At 58.9% G+C, this 15,674-nt stretch overlaps 4 protein-coding genes across 4 annotated transcripts; 2 read left to right on the forward strand and 2 right to left on the reverse strand.

Annotated features, from left to right (window-relative positions):
* Positions 1-1,187: 1,187 nt before the first annotated feature.
* On the reverse strand, positions 1,188-3,488 carry K437DRAFT_169533 (calcium/proton exchanger). The gene is made up of 5 exons (XM_013386421.1): positions 2,915-3,488; positions 2,462-2,771; positions 2,289-2,394; positions 1,651-2,188; positions 1,188-1,568 (listed from the first exon to the last, which is right to left on the reverse strand). Exons 1-5 carry the CDS (start codon positions 3,397-3,399, stop codon positions 1,304-1,306), a joined length of 1,704 nt encoding a protein of 567 aa, XP_013241875.1. The 5' UTR covers positions 3,400-3,488; the 3' UTR covers positions 1,188-1,303.
* A 748-nt stretch (positions 3,489-4,236) lies between these two features.
* K437DRAFT_275321 (uncharacterized protein) lies at positions 4,237-7,302 on the forward strand (the record flags this gene model as incomplete). The annotated part of the gene is made up of 2 exons (XM_013386422.1): positions 4,237-7,010; positions 7,036-7,302. The coding sequence occupies exons 1-2, from the start codon at positions 4,551-4,553 to the stop codon at positions 7,300-7,302; spliced, it is 2,727 nt and encodes a 908-aa protein (XP_013241876.1). The 5' UTR covers positions 4,237-4,550.
* A 24-nt stretch (positions 7,303-7,326) lies between these two features.
* K437DRAFT_258099 (P-loop containing nucleoside triphosphate hydrolase protein) lies at positions 7,327-13,459 on the reverse strand. Its single transcript, XM_013386423.1, has 4 exons — positions 11,312-13,459; positions 9,795-11,230; positions 8,576-9,721; positions 7,327-8,517 (listed from the first exon to the last, which is right to left on the reverse strand). Exons 1-4 carry the CDS (start codon positions 12,995-12,997, stop codon positions 7,419-7,421), a joined length of 5,367 nt encoding a protein of 1,788 aa, XP_013241877.1. The 5' UTR covers positions 12,998-13,459; the 3' UTR covers positions 7,327-7,418.
* A 274-nt stretch (positions 13,460-13,733) lies between these two features.
* Positions 13,734-15,362, forward strand: K437DRAFT_258100 (uncharacterized protein). Its single transcript, XM_013386424.1, has 2 exons — positions 13,734-14,759; positions 14,852-15,362. Exons 1-2 carry the CDS (start codon positions 13,813-13,815, stop codon positions 15,246-15,248), a joined length of 1,344 nt encoding a protein of 447 aa, XP_013241878.1. The 5' UTR covers positions 13,734-13,812; the 3' UTR covers positions 15,249-15,362.
* Positions 15,363-15,674: the final 312 nt, after the last annotated feature.

The raw sequence follows: 15,674 nt of genomic DNA on the forward strand, positions 1-15,674 counted from the left end.
CCCCGATCAACTATGGATTCGTGCGCCAGTCTCGACGTCCTATTCAAAGATGGGCAGGCAATATTCACATACTTCGCTAACTCGAACAGCACAATTTTTTTGCCACCATCACTCATGGTTTTGAAAGGTGGGTTGTGAACGACATTCGGACAGCACCGATGCTTCCAGATGGCATCGGAGCATTGCTTGATTGTAACGGAGCGTCGGACTCCCTCGAGCCGGGTAGCTCTCGCCGCTTTCAACTTTGAATGGTCTACTACCACCTTGGGAGAACACGAGGATGCAGAAAAAATGGCGTACAAGCAAGGTACCGTAGCATATCAGGCTTGACTGCAACCTAGGCGGGGCTTGGTGGAATCCATCAAGAGCGCGCGGGTGCTCATCCATCAGCGCAAAGAGAAAGCACATACAAGCAGGCTTGCCTTTCTGAAAGATTCGTCATGATGAGTGTAAGTCGAGGCGCCTCCTCAATAAAGTTGGCAATCTTTACTGATCTGTCGCGGCCTTGGCGTAGCCACCCCTGGGATCGGTCCGAGTCGGTCATTGATCAATCAACCACTGGGCTCGGCACCGCTGATCGGGCAATTCCTGGCGACAGCAAGCACCCTCAGCATTTGAAGCGCGTCATGACGGAATAGTGTGCGGGCTTGGATGCGACGTGTGTCTTGTCGTCATTGGAAATCTACAGAGCTGCACATGATATTCAACCCGAAGCTCTGCACAATGGATTGGCAACAGTGGAGCACATGCTGCTCTTTCTAGCCTCAAATTCTACGGTACCGAATCTTCGCGACTGCAACGAAAACTCTCGATTGGCGTGGAGATGGCGCCTTCGCACACGTCTCTCCAAACGTCGCCCATAGCCGGACGGCCTAGCCTCTGGAACCCAACACGTAGCGCAGGGGCGGGCGCGCAGCATCGACCGTTCCAACCTGTGTCCATACGACCCTCAACGGGAGGAGCGTCTCCATCCGGTCAACCAAGAAGCAGCACATGGTCCGGGGTAGCCGGCAACGTAGCACGCAACCCCAACCAGCCAGCTCTCGACCTCGCAAGTAGGGGAAGAGTCTAGTTGACGCAGACGTGCATGACGTCGACCTCATTCATTTTGAGGGGAATGATCCGGTATTAGAATACTGCCTATAAATTGTATCAGTGCGAAAATGACAACAGCGGCTGCCACAAGGAGAAGACACGGTGAGAGGATGGCGCATGTAAGAGAAAGAAGACCCGCCTCGAAATGCAAGGGCAGGCGTACTCGTCTCCCTCTCCCTTGAGGGTGGATGTGCCGTGTGCGCGTGCCCTACTTAGTGCACTGGCTGTCCGAGAATAAATTAACGTAGCCCGACGCGGGGTCGTCCGGGTTGACGTACCAAAAGACGACGGCTGCGATGACGTAGACCATCATGAGCAGGTAGCCTTCCAGCCAATTTGTCTTGCCGTCCTGGATCGCGCTGTTGACAATGAGGACGGCAAGAAAGAGGAAGATGGAGACGAATGGGTCGAACAGCATCGAAAGAGGCTTGTTTGCGATCCACGCGATGACAACAAGCAACGGAATGACGAAGCTGCACACGCGTAGGATACATCAGTCGTGCTGGATATGAGAGCACGTGCGCCGTCACAGGGAAAGGGGGGGAGGACACTCACATCGAAATCTGGATCGAGGAGCCAACCGCAACGCCCATGCTGAGGTCGAGCTTGTCCTTGACAGCGACGGTGACGGCGGTGGCGTGCTCTGCGGCGTTGCTGACGATGGGGAGGAGGATGAGGCCGATCCAGGTCTTGCTGGGACCGTTGGGGGCGTTGGCGACGCCGTTGATGGCGCTAACGAGCCACTCGGACGTGACGCCGATGAGGACGGTGGCGACGAGGAGCAGCCCGATGGCGCTGCCTGTGTTGAGCTGCGGCTCCTCCTCCTCGTCGCTGTCGCCGGTGAACAAGTGCTTGTGCGAGGAGAGAGTGAAGAAAAGGTAGGCGAGGTATATCGTCAGAAGGATGACGGCCGTACCGCGCGAGAAAGAGAGGATGTCCGCGCGCTCGGTCAAGTCCGGCAGGCTGCCCAGCGTCGCGTGGAACCCAGCGGGGAGCAGCACAGTGATGACGGCCATGACGAGCAGGCTGCTGTTGATCTGCGCCGCGGTAACCTGGAACGTCTGCTCCGAATAGCGAAGACCGCCAGCGAAGACTTGAAAGGGGGGGGGGTGAAAATAGGGCGAGTCCGCTTCAGTCCATGTGGCTCATCTGCTCTCGAGAAAGAGGCGGCAAGAGGTGCCAGGCGGACTCACAGCACATGCCCAAAACGAGGAGGACGTTTGAGAGGACGGAGCCAATCAGCGAAGTCTGCACGATGGTCAGCTCGCAGTTGAAGAGGGCGATGATGGCAACAATGAGCTGTAAGCAAGACGAGCAGATGGGGTCAGTGTGTATGCGGAAGCCGGGGATCAGCCGGTGTGCTCACCTCGACGGCGTTGCCGAGCGTAGCGTTCATAAGGCCTCCGAGTGTCTCCCCGACGCGCAGCGCGATCTCCTCTGTGCCGAGGCTGAGCATCTGCGCGAGGGGGATGATGGCGAAAAAGGCAGTGACAAAGACGATGACGTCCTTGTTCGCGACGGTCGAGTTTTCGAGCCCAAAGTGCAGCGCCCACGAGATGGGGATAAATATGAGCAACATGTTGAGCCAGGAGTAGCAGATGATGTTCCGGATCGAGCGCAATGTCGTGGGCGCGGGCGCCAGGCGGTGCTCTGGGGTCAAGAGTAGTGTGAAGGATCTGTGCGCACAAAAGGAGGCGATGTGCCGCGGAGATGCCGCAGTGAAAGATGCCGGGGACGGGCAGGAGAGGGGAGGAGAGAACGACGATGAGCTGACGGCAAGCGTAAAGAAAGCAGATGCAGCAGAGGTACACGAACTCACCGCGCCAGCTGCGCGCCTCCGCCTACAGCGCTCTCCATGGTCGCGCGGCGCGGCGGCCCGGCGCCGGGCCCACCAAGGCCAGGAGCGTCGCCGTTGCGCACATGCGTGTGCGTATTCGTGCCGGCGGTGCCGCTGGTCATGACGCGCTTGCGCGGCAACGCGTGCGATACGGACGGGTCGTCTGCGTGCCCGTGCCCGCTCTTGTCTGCGTCTGGCGTTACGTCTGGGTCTGCACCGAGTACGCCTGCGTTGCTATTGTTGTGGCTACTACTGCTGTTGCTCTTCTCATTGATGGGGGAGGAAGCCGATTCGGTTGACGACGCGAGCGCCTGTCGGGTCGCTGCCTTGCCGTCTGCGACGGGGGGCTGGCAGCTGCTACTGCTTCCGGCCGCGGGGCCGTGCTGGCCTTCGACGTCTTCGTCGCCGCCTGCCATGCGAAGGGCTCCTTCCTCGAGCCCGATGGTGGGGCGCTTGGGGGGTGCCATGGACAAGCAAGGAGAGCTGAGCTACGCTACGTTGCGCTCGACTGCGCCGTGCGGTCTCGTAGGTGTCGTGGGTGGACAGTGGCGGTCGCACGCGAGAGCGGCGATGGGGAGACGGAACCTTTCAATAGCAGGCTCGTGTCGTTGCTGCATTAGTTGCAAGGTGATACCAAGTAGTAGCTCATGCTTTTGTCGCCACCACCATGGACATGTATGTCCCGTGCTGGGAGATGGAGATGGTAGGTGCAGCGCTGCATTGCAATGCAATGTTCCAGGGCCACCTGTTGTCCGACCTGTCTGACGGAGCCGCAGAGAGAGCCGACAAGGGCGCTGTTGGTGTTGCTGTCGCGTTGTGGGAGTGATGCTGCCGCAGCGCGCACTCGCTCACACAGCGCCACACTCAACGTCCTAGGGGGCGATTCTCCAGCGACAGTGACAGTGGCAGTGGCAGGGCTGTGCTGCCCGACTTTGCCACTTAGACAGGCAGTGTAAGTTTGTGCGGCTGCTGTCCCCCCCCTCCCAAAAATGGCACACGGCACTGCCGCACTCGTCCGCAGGTGCCGCCGTCACGCACAGCACCGCCTCCCACTTCCCCGGCGGTTGGCAACTTTTGCGGTCTCTTCTCCTCGCTGGACGATGCAACCCTAAGAAGAACACGCAAAGTGAAACGTGCTACGTGGGGCTACATACTGTAACCCTAAAGCCAAAGGGGCCCGGCTGCAGGGGGGTTGACTTCCCCCGGCCGTGAAAGCCGCCTGGGAAAGGCGCGGTATAGGAGAACCCCCTCTTGGTGACCGTGAGAAGTGGAAAAAGCACGCAAGTATAACCCCACACCCCGCTCAACTATGGTTGGTAACCCCGCTCCCGCTTGGTGCGTCCTTCTATGGGCACATGTTGGTTGGGCAGCTTTGCAGCACGCTTGCAAAGGCCAGTGACGAGAACGAGAGCTGAGGCCACTGCCCGCTCGCCTGCCTCAACCCCCAACCCTCCTCCCTTGCTCCTGTGGCGCGCCTTGTCCTCGCCAAACCCCAACCGCACCACTCGTACGGCTTTGCTTTCCACCTACACCTCCCAGGCATCACACGCACCCCACCTTTCGAGCCGGTGCTCCCTTCAAGACCGTGACTGCAGGATCCCCACATCGCAGTGGCAACATGGCATCGCCAAACCACAATTCGCTTGCAGCCTACCTCCTCGACCTCTCCACGCTCTGTCTCCCGTCCTCCCAGCGCCGGTGGAGACGGCCAGCGTTCGACCCTTTCAGCCCAGAGCACGACGCACCGGCCTGCCACCGGGTAGGGCGCCCGCGCCAGCACCGTGCTGCTGCGAGCCACGAGGAAGCCAGCCTGCTCGGCTCTGACGGCTCGTTCTCCGGTTCGGAAGACGAGGGGGGGGATGGGGAGGATGAAGGCAGCGGTCCATCTTTCGCTGGGCCTTCGGCGGGAGCGTGGCGCCGCAGTCGCGCCGCGACGGTGCGCCAGACGGCAACATCAACCGTCGCGCGGCGCACAAAGGCCTGGAACCCTTTTTTCTCCTTCCTTCCTTGCTCCTCCTCTTCAACATCAGCAGTAGCCACGAACAGCGCATCAGAGCCGGACGCGCTCGGCGCCGCCACAACCACAGACGAGTTCGACGATGCGGACGCCATCTCGATGCTGTCCGACATTGTGCACCGCGACGCACGGCGGCGCGCGGCGCGCATGCCGCGGCGGGGGCTCGCGCGTTTCGGCCACCCGTTGTACGCGTGGCCGTGGGACACCCGCGGTGTAGGCAGCATGGCCTGCGGCTTGTTCGGCCGCACGAAGGCCCAGATCAGGGCCGAGCAGGGGCGCCGCGTCCGCACGCAGCGCAGAACACAGCGCACAGCGGCAACGGCAACGCTGGCGTCGGCTTCTCAATTGGAGGGCGCAGCGCAACCTCCTGGCTCGCTGTCTGCTGCCACGCTGCAAGGCTATGAAGGCCTCGTGGTTGACAGTGACGCAGCGGCGCTCGACGAAGGCGCGATAGCCTCACTGGCGAGGGGAGAACAGCCTGACATGACTGCCGCCGCGGCGCGAGTGCAAACTTTGGCGGCACCCGCGCCCGCAGTTCAGCCCGAGCGGTCCAAGCCAGATCCCGCCGAATATACAACAGGAGAAGCTGAAACTGAAGCAGTGCTCGCACACCAGGCGGAGGAAGAGGCGCGGCTGGCAGAGCAGGAAGAGGAGGAGGTGAATCGCACAAGGCAGGCGGCAAGGGAGAAGGCGCTGCGCGCTGGACTTGTGCCGCACAACCCGCCAAGTGGTGGGGCTGAGCAAGAGAACACAGTTGGCCCTCCTGCAGCTGTGGCCACAATCGCAGAACAGGAGGCAGAGGCAGAGACAGGCCGCGGTGCGGATCAACGGGCCCCACGGCCAGAGGAGAAGGCGGCTGCACAGCCCCCGTTCGACGCCAGCCCTGGCGGCGCGACAGCTGCAGCTGCCGATCCCCACGAGCCATTTACGGAGGGTCCAGCGCCAAACCATCAGCTTCATTCCGTCCAGCCTCCGTGTCCGGCTACAGAGGCACCAGATGCATCCGATATGAATGAGGAACCTGTCGAGTCCCTCGAGGCACCACGCACACCAGACACCCCCCTCGCCAAAGTTGTCGTGGCCACCGATGCTGCAAAGCATGCCGACGAGCTTGAACATGCTTTCTCGCACGCGAGCAGCGACATCAGAGACTCACCGAGCAAGTCTGCCTCCAAATCCAGGCACGGGCACGGGTATCGCTCCAGCAAGTCGGTCTCCAAGCGGCGCTACCTGACCGAGGCGGAAGCGGAAGCGGCAGCCGGCGGATTCGACCTCGGGTACGACCTGGGCGATGCCGCTGCCGGCTCGAGCGAGGCGCAGGCACTCGCACAAGAGCAGCTGGACGAGTTTGGCTTCACGCAAGATGATGTCCGGCGCGCCACCGCGGCGTACGAGCTGGAGCAGGAGCAGCACGATCGCGAAAGACTGCGCCAAGGGCTCCCTGCGTCCGCCGCCGAAGTCGTGCACCACCACCATCATTACTACGACGAGCGCGGCGAGCCGTATCAGCAGCGTGCATTCGGCCGCGACGGAGAGCAGCTCGATGGCGACGGGGACGCTGCGAGACTCAGAGTCGTCGATGTGCATGACGATGACGACGACGACGACGCACAGCCGCTGTCACCCGCGGCACTCGGCCTGGTCCCCGCCGCGCACCATTCGCTGCACCACGCGGGCTTGGACGCGTGTGGCGCGCCTGCAACCGCGATACCGGCCGAAAACGGCGACGACTTGGGCGAGAGGACGCTGCAACCATGGTTGGCGATCGAGGAGGACGAGGACGATGCCGATATCGCCGGACTCGGGTTCAGCAAAAAGCACTCGCGTAAGGGCCGCGGTGGCCGGCAGCGCTCGACATGTGGCAGCGTCTCCGCCGGTACAGGCGACGGTGGCGATGGCGAGGGAAGCAGCGCCGACGGGCGCAGCGGAAGCGGAAGCGGCAGTGGCACACGCAAAACTGGCAGTAGCGGCGGACTGCGCTACGGCTTGCAGTTTCATCACCAGCAGCGCGAGCAGCGCCGCAAGGCTGCCTCCGCTTCCGCCGCTGGCGGCGGCGGTGAAGTGGGCCAACGGCAACGTCACGCAGGCAGCGACAGCGGACACAGCACTCAGAGCGCCGGCGTTGCAAAGCTCAGCAGCAGCGCCAGTGGAAGAGGGGCGCATGGGCTATCACGAGCGTCCGCGGCGGGGCCACGCGTCGAGCGCCAAGAGCGATGCCGGTAGGCCTCCTGGCACGACTGACGGGCGCGGGCCCTCGCACTCTCGCAGTGGCAGTACAGAGAGCACGCCACTATCGCCGACGTTCCGGCCAGAGTGGGCCGGCAGCTTCGATCCCGACGTAGGGGACTTCTAAGCACGAGCGAATGTGCATCCGCTGCTTGTGATCTATTCGTTATTGATGCAGGTGGCTCGCGTACGCGTACAATACAGTGATGTGACGTGGTGTGCAGTCTATCTATGTGATTGTAATCAGAGCAAGGATTGATGGCTGACCATCGCACGGAAGCGCTCGCTGGTACGCATCAGGTGCGCGTGGGTCCCACATGCCACGATAGTGCCGCGATTGAATATGTAAAGGTAATCAACGTCCTTTATGGTCGCCATGCGGTGGTTAATGGAGACAATCGTGCAGCTGCGCGACTGGACGATTGTCTGCAACGTTTGTTGAAAGATACGCTCCGACTCGGCGTCGAGCGCAGAGGACGCTTCGTCTAAAAGCAACAGTTTCGGCTTACGAAGGAGCGCTCGTGCTAGCGCTAGCCGTTGCCGTTGGCCGCCGGACAACTGTCCACCCTTGAGGCCGACCAGAGTATTGTACTGCTCAGGTAAGGTCATGATTGTGTCGTGGATATTGGCCATCTTGCACGCTGCGATGACCTCCTCCAAAGGAACGCAGTCTGCGTCCTCGGCGCTTGGACTAACTTGCTCGTCGCGTGCGCCCAAGGCGACATTGAACCTGATCGTTCCGTAGAATAGCGTCGGCTCTTGCGGCACAATGGCAATGTCGCGGCGCAGACGATCGGCCGGTATGTCCTCGATCAGACGATTATTGATGCGAATCGTGCCTGAAGTGGGCTTGTAGAGCTTCGTCAAGAGCGCAAAGAAGGTGGACTTGCCCGATCCAGAGGGTCCAACTAGTGCAACGAAACTTCCGGGTGCGACGTCAAAGGTGACACCGCGGAGGACAGGATCCTTGCGGCTGGGGTAGGCAAAATAAATGCCCTGGCAGGAGATGGCCATGGGTCCGGCAGGTGTAGACACGCCGTTTCCTTCCCAAGACTCTTCATCCAGTGAGCGTGACGGTGTCGAGCTCGGTTTGTCGCTCCACAGCTTCTCTGAAGAGCCAGAATGAAGTTCCCTCGAAGAGCTGGACTGATCTATGATGCTGAAAATGTGCTGCGCAGAGCTTTGCGCGTGAGCGAACTCTGAGGAGAAGGACAGCAGCTGCCCGCTTGCTTGAGCGGAAAATAGCAAGGCTGGCAGCACGATAAAGAAGTCGATTTGCGTCGCATAGCCAGCGACAACCATACGCGAGCCCCAGTAGTATGCAAAGCCGTAGATGAAGTACCTGCAAAACACCAATTGTCACCTGATGTGCTTCGCTTGAACATCTGAGAAATACTCACGACAAGGACAAGGCGCCGGCAAGAAAGACGTTTCCCACGAAGATGTGCCGGAGACCTTCTCGATATGGAGTGATGAGAGCGTGCTGGAAACGATCGCATACGTCCGATTCGCTGCCGAGACCTTGGACGGTGCCAATATTGTTGACCGCCTCGACGGCGATAGCATTTGCGCCGCGGTAGGCAGTGGCATGACGCCGTTGAAAGTCGGCCAGTACTTTCAGGCGCATGTAGCCTGCAGCCATCATCAATGGAACGGTCCAAACAAGCACGATCGCAATGCGCCAAGACACAATGAAGCTGACTATTAGCCCGACGACTAGGTTGACGCCGATCGCGCACACTGTGCCAATGACGGTGCTTGTGAGTCCGCCAAGCGCAGCTGCATCAGCGGCCAGTGACGAGACAATAGTTGAAGGGGAGCGGTCGTCGTTTTCAAACCAGCTCTGTTTCTGGCGCAGGAGCGCCAGAAAGGAAAGTCGTCGCAGACGATAAAGCAGGGCCTCTGCCATTTTCCCGAATGAGCTGCCGTTGATTGAGTACGAAAACAGCTCGATCAAGGCCAGCACAAAGAACATGAGAGCGAAGAAGTCGGCATTGGCGCGAATCGCGGGAATACCCTTGCATGGATTGAGTGCATCAATGACGTTGCCAAAGATAAACGCCTCGCCCGAGTAGGCGCTACCAATTACCGTAGATGTGAAAACACCGATGCAAGCGAATAGCAGCTCTGGACGACACGCGGCAGCCAGACGGATCCAAACGCCAGGTGACTTGTGGGTGCCATTCGGGGTATGGTCTACTTTGATCGATCCAACTGCTTGATCCACAGGCTCAGCGCCGTTCAGCTCCACAGGTGCCTGCCTTTGGTGAGGCTCGGGTGCATCGGTTTCATCTGCGCCGCCGTCCACCTTTCTGGTGTCTTGTGCTGCAGCAAGGCTGTAGTACGCACCCTTGTTCGCGATCAGCTCATCGTGTGAGCCCTGCTCGATGACTTTTCCCGCGCTGACAACGACGATTTTGTCATGGCCTTTGATGGACGCAAGGCGATGGGCGACAGAAATAACGGTCCTGCCCTCAGTTGCATGGTCAAACGCTTCTTGCACAAGCTTTTCCGATTCGGGATCCAGCGCAGCCGTCGCTTCGTCACTGACGAAAATGCAGGATCAAGTCAGAGATTCCTCGAAGGCAGAGGCATGAGCATTGATGACATTCGGCTCACCAGATCAACAGCTTTGGTCGTTTGACGATAGCACGCGCTAGTGAAATGCGCACCTTCTGACCGCCAGACAAGCGAGCCCCGCCTTCCCCGACGCGCGTATCATATCCGTCCTCGAGCTCCTCGATGAATCCACGGGCATTTGCCAGGTCGGCAGCGTGCCGAACGAGCGATTTGATCTGTGCCATCTCAGCGGCGAAGGTTCCTGGGTCCTTCTCGCTGATTTGGCCCGTTGACAGTGCTTTCAAGGCCGGCCACAACTCCTCGTATTCAACGCTCCCATGAAGGCCAAGCGCGACAGCTTGAAAGATTGTACCGTCGAAGAGCACGGGATCCTGTGAAACAATGCCAATCTGCGAGCGTAGCCAGCGCGGGTTTAGCTCCGTGGCAGGAATGCCATTGATGAGCACTTGCCCTTCGGCAGGATCGTAGAGGCGGCAGGCAAGCGCAACCACGGTGGATTTTCCACTCCCGCTTGGCCCGCAGATGCCGACTTTCTGGCCCTCGTCAACCTCGAGATCCATGGCATCCGCTGCATTCTGTGACGGGCGTGAGGGATAGCTAAAGGTGACACTGCGGAAAGAGACCGAGATGCCCGAGAGAGCACTTGGATCCGTAGACAGACCATGTGTGGTCGACATGGCATCAATGCGAGAGGGCCGGTTGATGACGGAGAACAAGCCTTTGCCGGCAGCGCTGGCCTGCGAAAACGTCTGCATGTAAGGCGCGATCTGGCCGATGATGAAAGAAGCGTCAAGGAGTAAAAAGATGACCGTGTAGACGGACCCGACGCCAGCACCCGCCACGCCGTCGCGCAGTCGCTGTGCAATGATCTTGCTTCCAGAGTAGAACGCGAGCGCGTTAGCGCTGTAGCCGACAAAGAAGAGGCAGCCGAGCATGCAGCTCGCAGCGATGGCTTTTCGCAAGCCGCTCTTGCGCGCAGCTTCGAGATGCTTCGCGTAGATGCGCGTGAGCTTCTCCTCAGCATTGAAGACCTGCACGACTGCAAGGTTGCCGAGAGCCTCTGTCGCGAGCGAAGATGCGTGCGAAAGATGCGTAGACGTGAGCGTGCTGAACCTGCCGACGTACTTGCTGCCAATAAGGCTAATGATCGCAAAAGCAGGAAGTAGGCTAAGCAGCTGCGCGGCGAGGACGGGGAGCTTGATGAACGCAACGATGAATGAAGTGAAAAAGTAGCTGAGAGATGAGAGCATGATCCCGCACTTTTCGCTCGTACCGACTTGAATGGTGAGCAAGTCCGCAGACAGGCGCGTCGCTATCTCGCCTGGCTTGGCCAAGTCGAAGAACGCCATCTCTTGACGCAAGACAGAGCGGAGGTACTTTTCGCGCAGACGTCTCACGAGTCGCTCACCCACGAGCGACCAGCAAACTGTGTAGATCCAGATGAGCAAAAAGTTGGCGGCGGCCGCTGCAAGTATCTGTGTAAAGCCCAAAGGGGGGAGAGCAAAAGACTGTCAAGATTTCGATCGTTGATTTTTTTTTGCTTTTCTCTTCCTCACAAGCTTGACCTTGACGACGACATTGGCAAGGAATGCAGCCTGTTCGTCGGGCGGCAGCGCCTGCGGTGATGCATCTTGCGCGAAAGATAGCGCACGTACAGTCAACAGGCGCAGCAGCTCCTTTGTGTCCATCAAAGCACGCTCCTGTGCGCTGGAGCATGAGACGCTGTTGAATCCGTCGATCAGCTCGCCAAAGAGGACGCCAATAATGGGAAGCGGAATGCCGCTTGCAAGTGCCGCGAGCGTCCCAACGAGCAACAGGGACCAATCTGCACCTCTTGCACCGTCGAGGAACAGGGTGAAGTAGTTCGAGTTCCGCGTTGCTGAGGGAGAAGGTGTCGATATAATTGGTATGTCGGAAGCCTCGCCAGCTGACGTGCACGGAAGAGTGCATCCACGGATTGTATGCAATGAAACGAGCGAGTGTGCGCCGTCCCTCTCGCTCCCCTTCCTCTCCGTATCACCAGGCTTGCTTGCCCACGATGCCTCGTCCATCACTTGTCCTTCTACGGCAGCGTCCACATTATGAGCGTCTCGTTTCATATCCGCAACGAGTCCTTCATGTATAGCCGCAAAGTCATCCAAGCCGCCCTGTTGTCCTTCCAATGCGTGGTCCTGCGCCTCATCGACAACAGCGGCCGCTGCAGTTTGCCATTGGTGCGTATCTATCGGAGCCGCATTCTGTGCTACGCCGCTATGATACTCCAAGCTTGGCTTTGCGCTCTTGTAGACGCCATCGTCGACAACCCGAGGCTCTGGATGCGAGTAGCGCCGAGATCGACCAGAGTGGCGACTGTCCCAGGTTGGCAGCAGCGATGGAGTCGACAGCGAAGGCACGGAAGCGTCCCAGGGCCACCATGCTTTGCCGCTCGCTGCTCGCGATGGCGCTGGGCTTCCTTTCCCTGATGTTCCGTGTATGAATGCGCGCAGTCCTGCCCTCTTCGGCGTGTCTGAGCCTCCTCCTCCAGCCTGGGGTACCGCTTCGAGATCCTCAGTGGAGATGCTCGGGGCGTGCGGGTGGCGACGCCATGGCGCAGGCTTCAGCAAGGCCGGATCGAAGCTGCTCCTTCTGTGTGATTCACATTGCCACCGGCACTCCTCTGAATCACCATCCTCATTCCTCGGTGCCGCGTTGTTTGTCCATTGCTCAGCCCGATGTTGGTCCTCGGAGCTATCGAATTTGGGGATGCGAATCGGTGGGGACGACGATTCTCGGAAGACCTGTAACTCTGCCATGTTGACTTGCAATGCGGCTTGCGTTCGCGTAGGAACAGCAACACCAGTTTCGAGTGCGCGTTGCTTGCCTTTTGCTTTATTTGACAGTGGCTGCTGGATGATTGTCTCAGCGTAGCTCTCCGAAGGAAGATGACCGAATGGGAGGAGCGGGGATGTGTCCTCGTTGTTACTACTGTCGTTCTCGGAACCCTCAGAATGTGATTTAAAATGCTTTTGTCTGTGTTCTTTTCGCTTATCTGGAAAGTGCTTTCCTCTGTTCTGCTTGGCCCTCCGCTCTTGAACGGTCTTACTAGACGGGGGAGAAGCGTCGATCAGCTGAGGTCCTTGGAGTTGATCAGGAGTCCGCGGCTCTGGCGTGAGCCGGCCAGAATCATCAACTGCTGCAGATTCATCTTGGACATCGTGCGCTAGTGAGGGTAGTGAAGACGGTGGATATGAAGGAGGCTGCATTGAACCCTTCTAGGCGTGGCCACTGCTCTGAAAAGGTGGCTGGTGGATGTGTGGAGGCAGCGAGCCTTGGTCTGACCGTCGAATAGGACCTAATGTCGCTGGAGAGAAACCATCGAAGACACCTGGCCAAGCATGCAATCGTGCCAAGGGCTGCGAGAGGATATCAGATCTTGCAGTGATGCTGGATGTGGCCGAAACAATGCGTTGTGGGCGTGCAAAGCCAGACATTGACTGATAAGCGTGCGTCAACTGGAGCCATAAACTTCTCTCACTGCCGCATTGTAGCCATGCTAAATAATGCACGCCTGATCACCGAAGATTAGATCAGTCGCTAATACGTTAAACGAACAGCGCTCGCAGACTCGCCCCCTCGCCATCGATTTTGGAATTTCTCGCCTCGTACTTGTCCCTGATTCTTTCTTTCTTCGCATGGAGGAATGAGCTGTAATCTGATGTGACGTCTCGTCTTGCACTCGTGATGTGGCCTTGGCGTGGGTGTGCCAGTGGTGCGGAAGAATGCAAGCGAGGTTCTCGGCACTCGGACTTGAGGCTGTGAGAACACAACCCTAATAGTGCAGTCGCTTGCTGCAGCCCTACAATTAAAATGTTGAACGCTTGCTCCCGCTTCCTCAAGTCCCAAGCCCCATCTCGCACGAGATATATCTATGGAAGAAGCTCGCGCAAAAAGCTGAGGAGCAATCTCTATCACCTCTCGCACTGTGTGCTCGTGATGGGCCACTAAGAGCACTGGTACGACGCGAGCGTCTACAGCAACGCAGCGCTTAGGGTCTAAGGGGTCCGCGAAAAGTCTGATCATGGCTCGTCCGTCGCCCTCCACAAGCAGCACCATGCGTTTGCTTTTGAGGCTGAATGCGCGTTCGGAAGCGGTCCTGCGGTGGCCAAGCGCAGCGCCGCCATGCCGCCACTTGTACTGCTCGGCCTCACGTCGGGATAGCAGCAGCTGCACCCCGAATGTTGACGCTTCTAGTGTCAGCTCGACACCCAGCCCTTCGGCAGCTCATCGCTCACCTGCTCCGGCCGCGGCGGCAGGTGGCCCTGCCTCAAGCTCCTCTGCAGCGAGTGGAGGGCTGGGTGGCGCAGCAGATCCAACAACGCACTTCGGTTTCCGCACCATACCTGAGTCCACGAAGGAGACGCTCGTAGGTGGTGTCTTCTCATCTGTCGCCTCCTCGTACGACCTGATGAACGACGCAATGTCCCTGGGCATCCATCGTTTGTGGAAGGACGCGTTCGTCTCACGCATTTTGGACCCGCGCGGCGGCATCAGTGTCCTAGACGTAGCCGGTGGCACGGGCGACATTGCGATGCGAATCCTCGACCACGCGCGAAACACGTATGGAGACCGGACGATCAACGTCAAGGTTCTAGACATTAACGAAAACATGCTCAACGAAGGGATGAAGAGGTTAAGAAAGACAATGTACTGGGGGACACCACAGATTAGCTTTGCGCTCGGCAACGCCGAGTCGCTGCACACACCCATGACGCCCACATCAAATCCGCCACGCTCCGCACCGAGCAACCCTTCACAACTTTCAGCAACAGCGGGCGCCGCGCGCCTGCCGGCACTCACATCCTCGCCGATCCCGGACAACAGCCTGGATCTGTACACGATCGCGTTCGGCATTCGCAACTGCACACACATCGATCGCGTGCTTCAGGAAGCGCATCGCGTCTTGAAGCCAGGCGGTGTCTTTGCATGCTTGGAGTTTGGCAAGGTCGGCATTCCACTGTTGGCCGAGTGAGTGCTCGCTTTTGTTGCCGCCCTCTCTTGCCGTGCGAAACATCATGCTGAGCAAAGATCGGTTCTCTCCAAATTTTTTCTATTTGCAGACTCTACCGCCTTTACTCTTTCACCTTTATCCCATCCATGGGCCACGTCCTCGCTGGAGACCGCGACTCGTACCAGTACCTGATCGAGTCGATCGAGCGGTTCCCTTCGCAAGCGGACTTTGCACGTATGATCCGGACCGCAGGCTTCGCGCTTCCTGGCAGCCCCGCTGCACGCTCGCTCGGCTGGGAGCCGTTCGCCTCGCCGGATGCATCTGCACTTGGGCAACTCGGCCAGCTTGGGCTTGGGCTTGCGAGCAATCTTCCCGGACTGGGGAGCGTCATTCGCAGCCAACAGCAGGCGATGGAAGAGCAGCGCGCAAGAAATTTGGACGTGGAGGGCGCCTGGGAGGATTTCACGTTTGGCGTGGCGAGCGTATGGACGGGTGTCAAGGTTTAATGGGCATCGCCCTTCTGCTTTGGTTGATAGCACTCTGCCTGTTCGCGACGCTTTCGTTTCGCGCTTGTAAACTCGCTATTCATGCCATGTGTCTCCCCGCACGCAGCAACCTGCACATATTTGCCCGAAAGGGCTTTGCAGTTTGGGCTCGATACGATCACATTAAATGCCTGTGTACCAGTGTGTTGGCGACTTGAAAATCTGCCTCCATCATCAAGGAGAATTATGATTTGCATGGGGAAGAAGGGAGCACTGCCCGCACACCGCCAGCGGAATCTAAAACTGAGTATGTGGATCAGCACCAGCCCGAAGGCATGCACCAAATAGTATGAATGAGCAATGCAGTCATTCGCTCGATTAGAGGCTCCAGCTCCCTCTGATAGTCGCCGATGCTCATGGTCAAGATAGCTTCTCCTTTCTCGACCG

This window comes from Tilletiaria anomala (assembly GCF_000711695.1).
Source record: "Tilletiaria anomala UBC 951 chromosome Unknown K437scaffold_75, whole genome shotgun sequence".
Lineage (NCBI taxonomy): Eukaryota > Fungi > Basidiomycota > Exobasidiomycetes > Georgefischeriales > Tilletiariaceae > Tilletiaria > Tilletiaria anomala.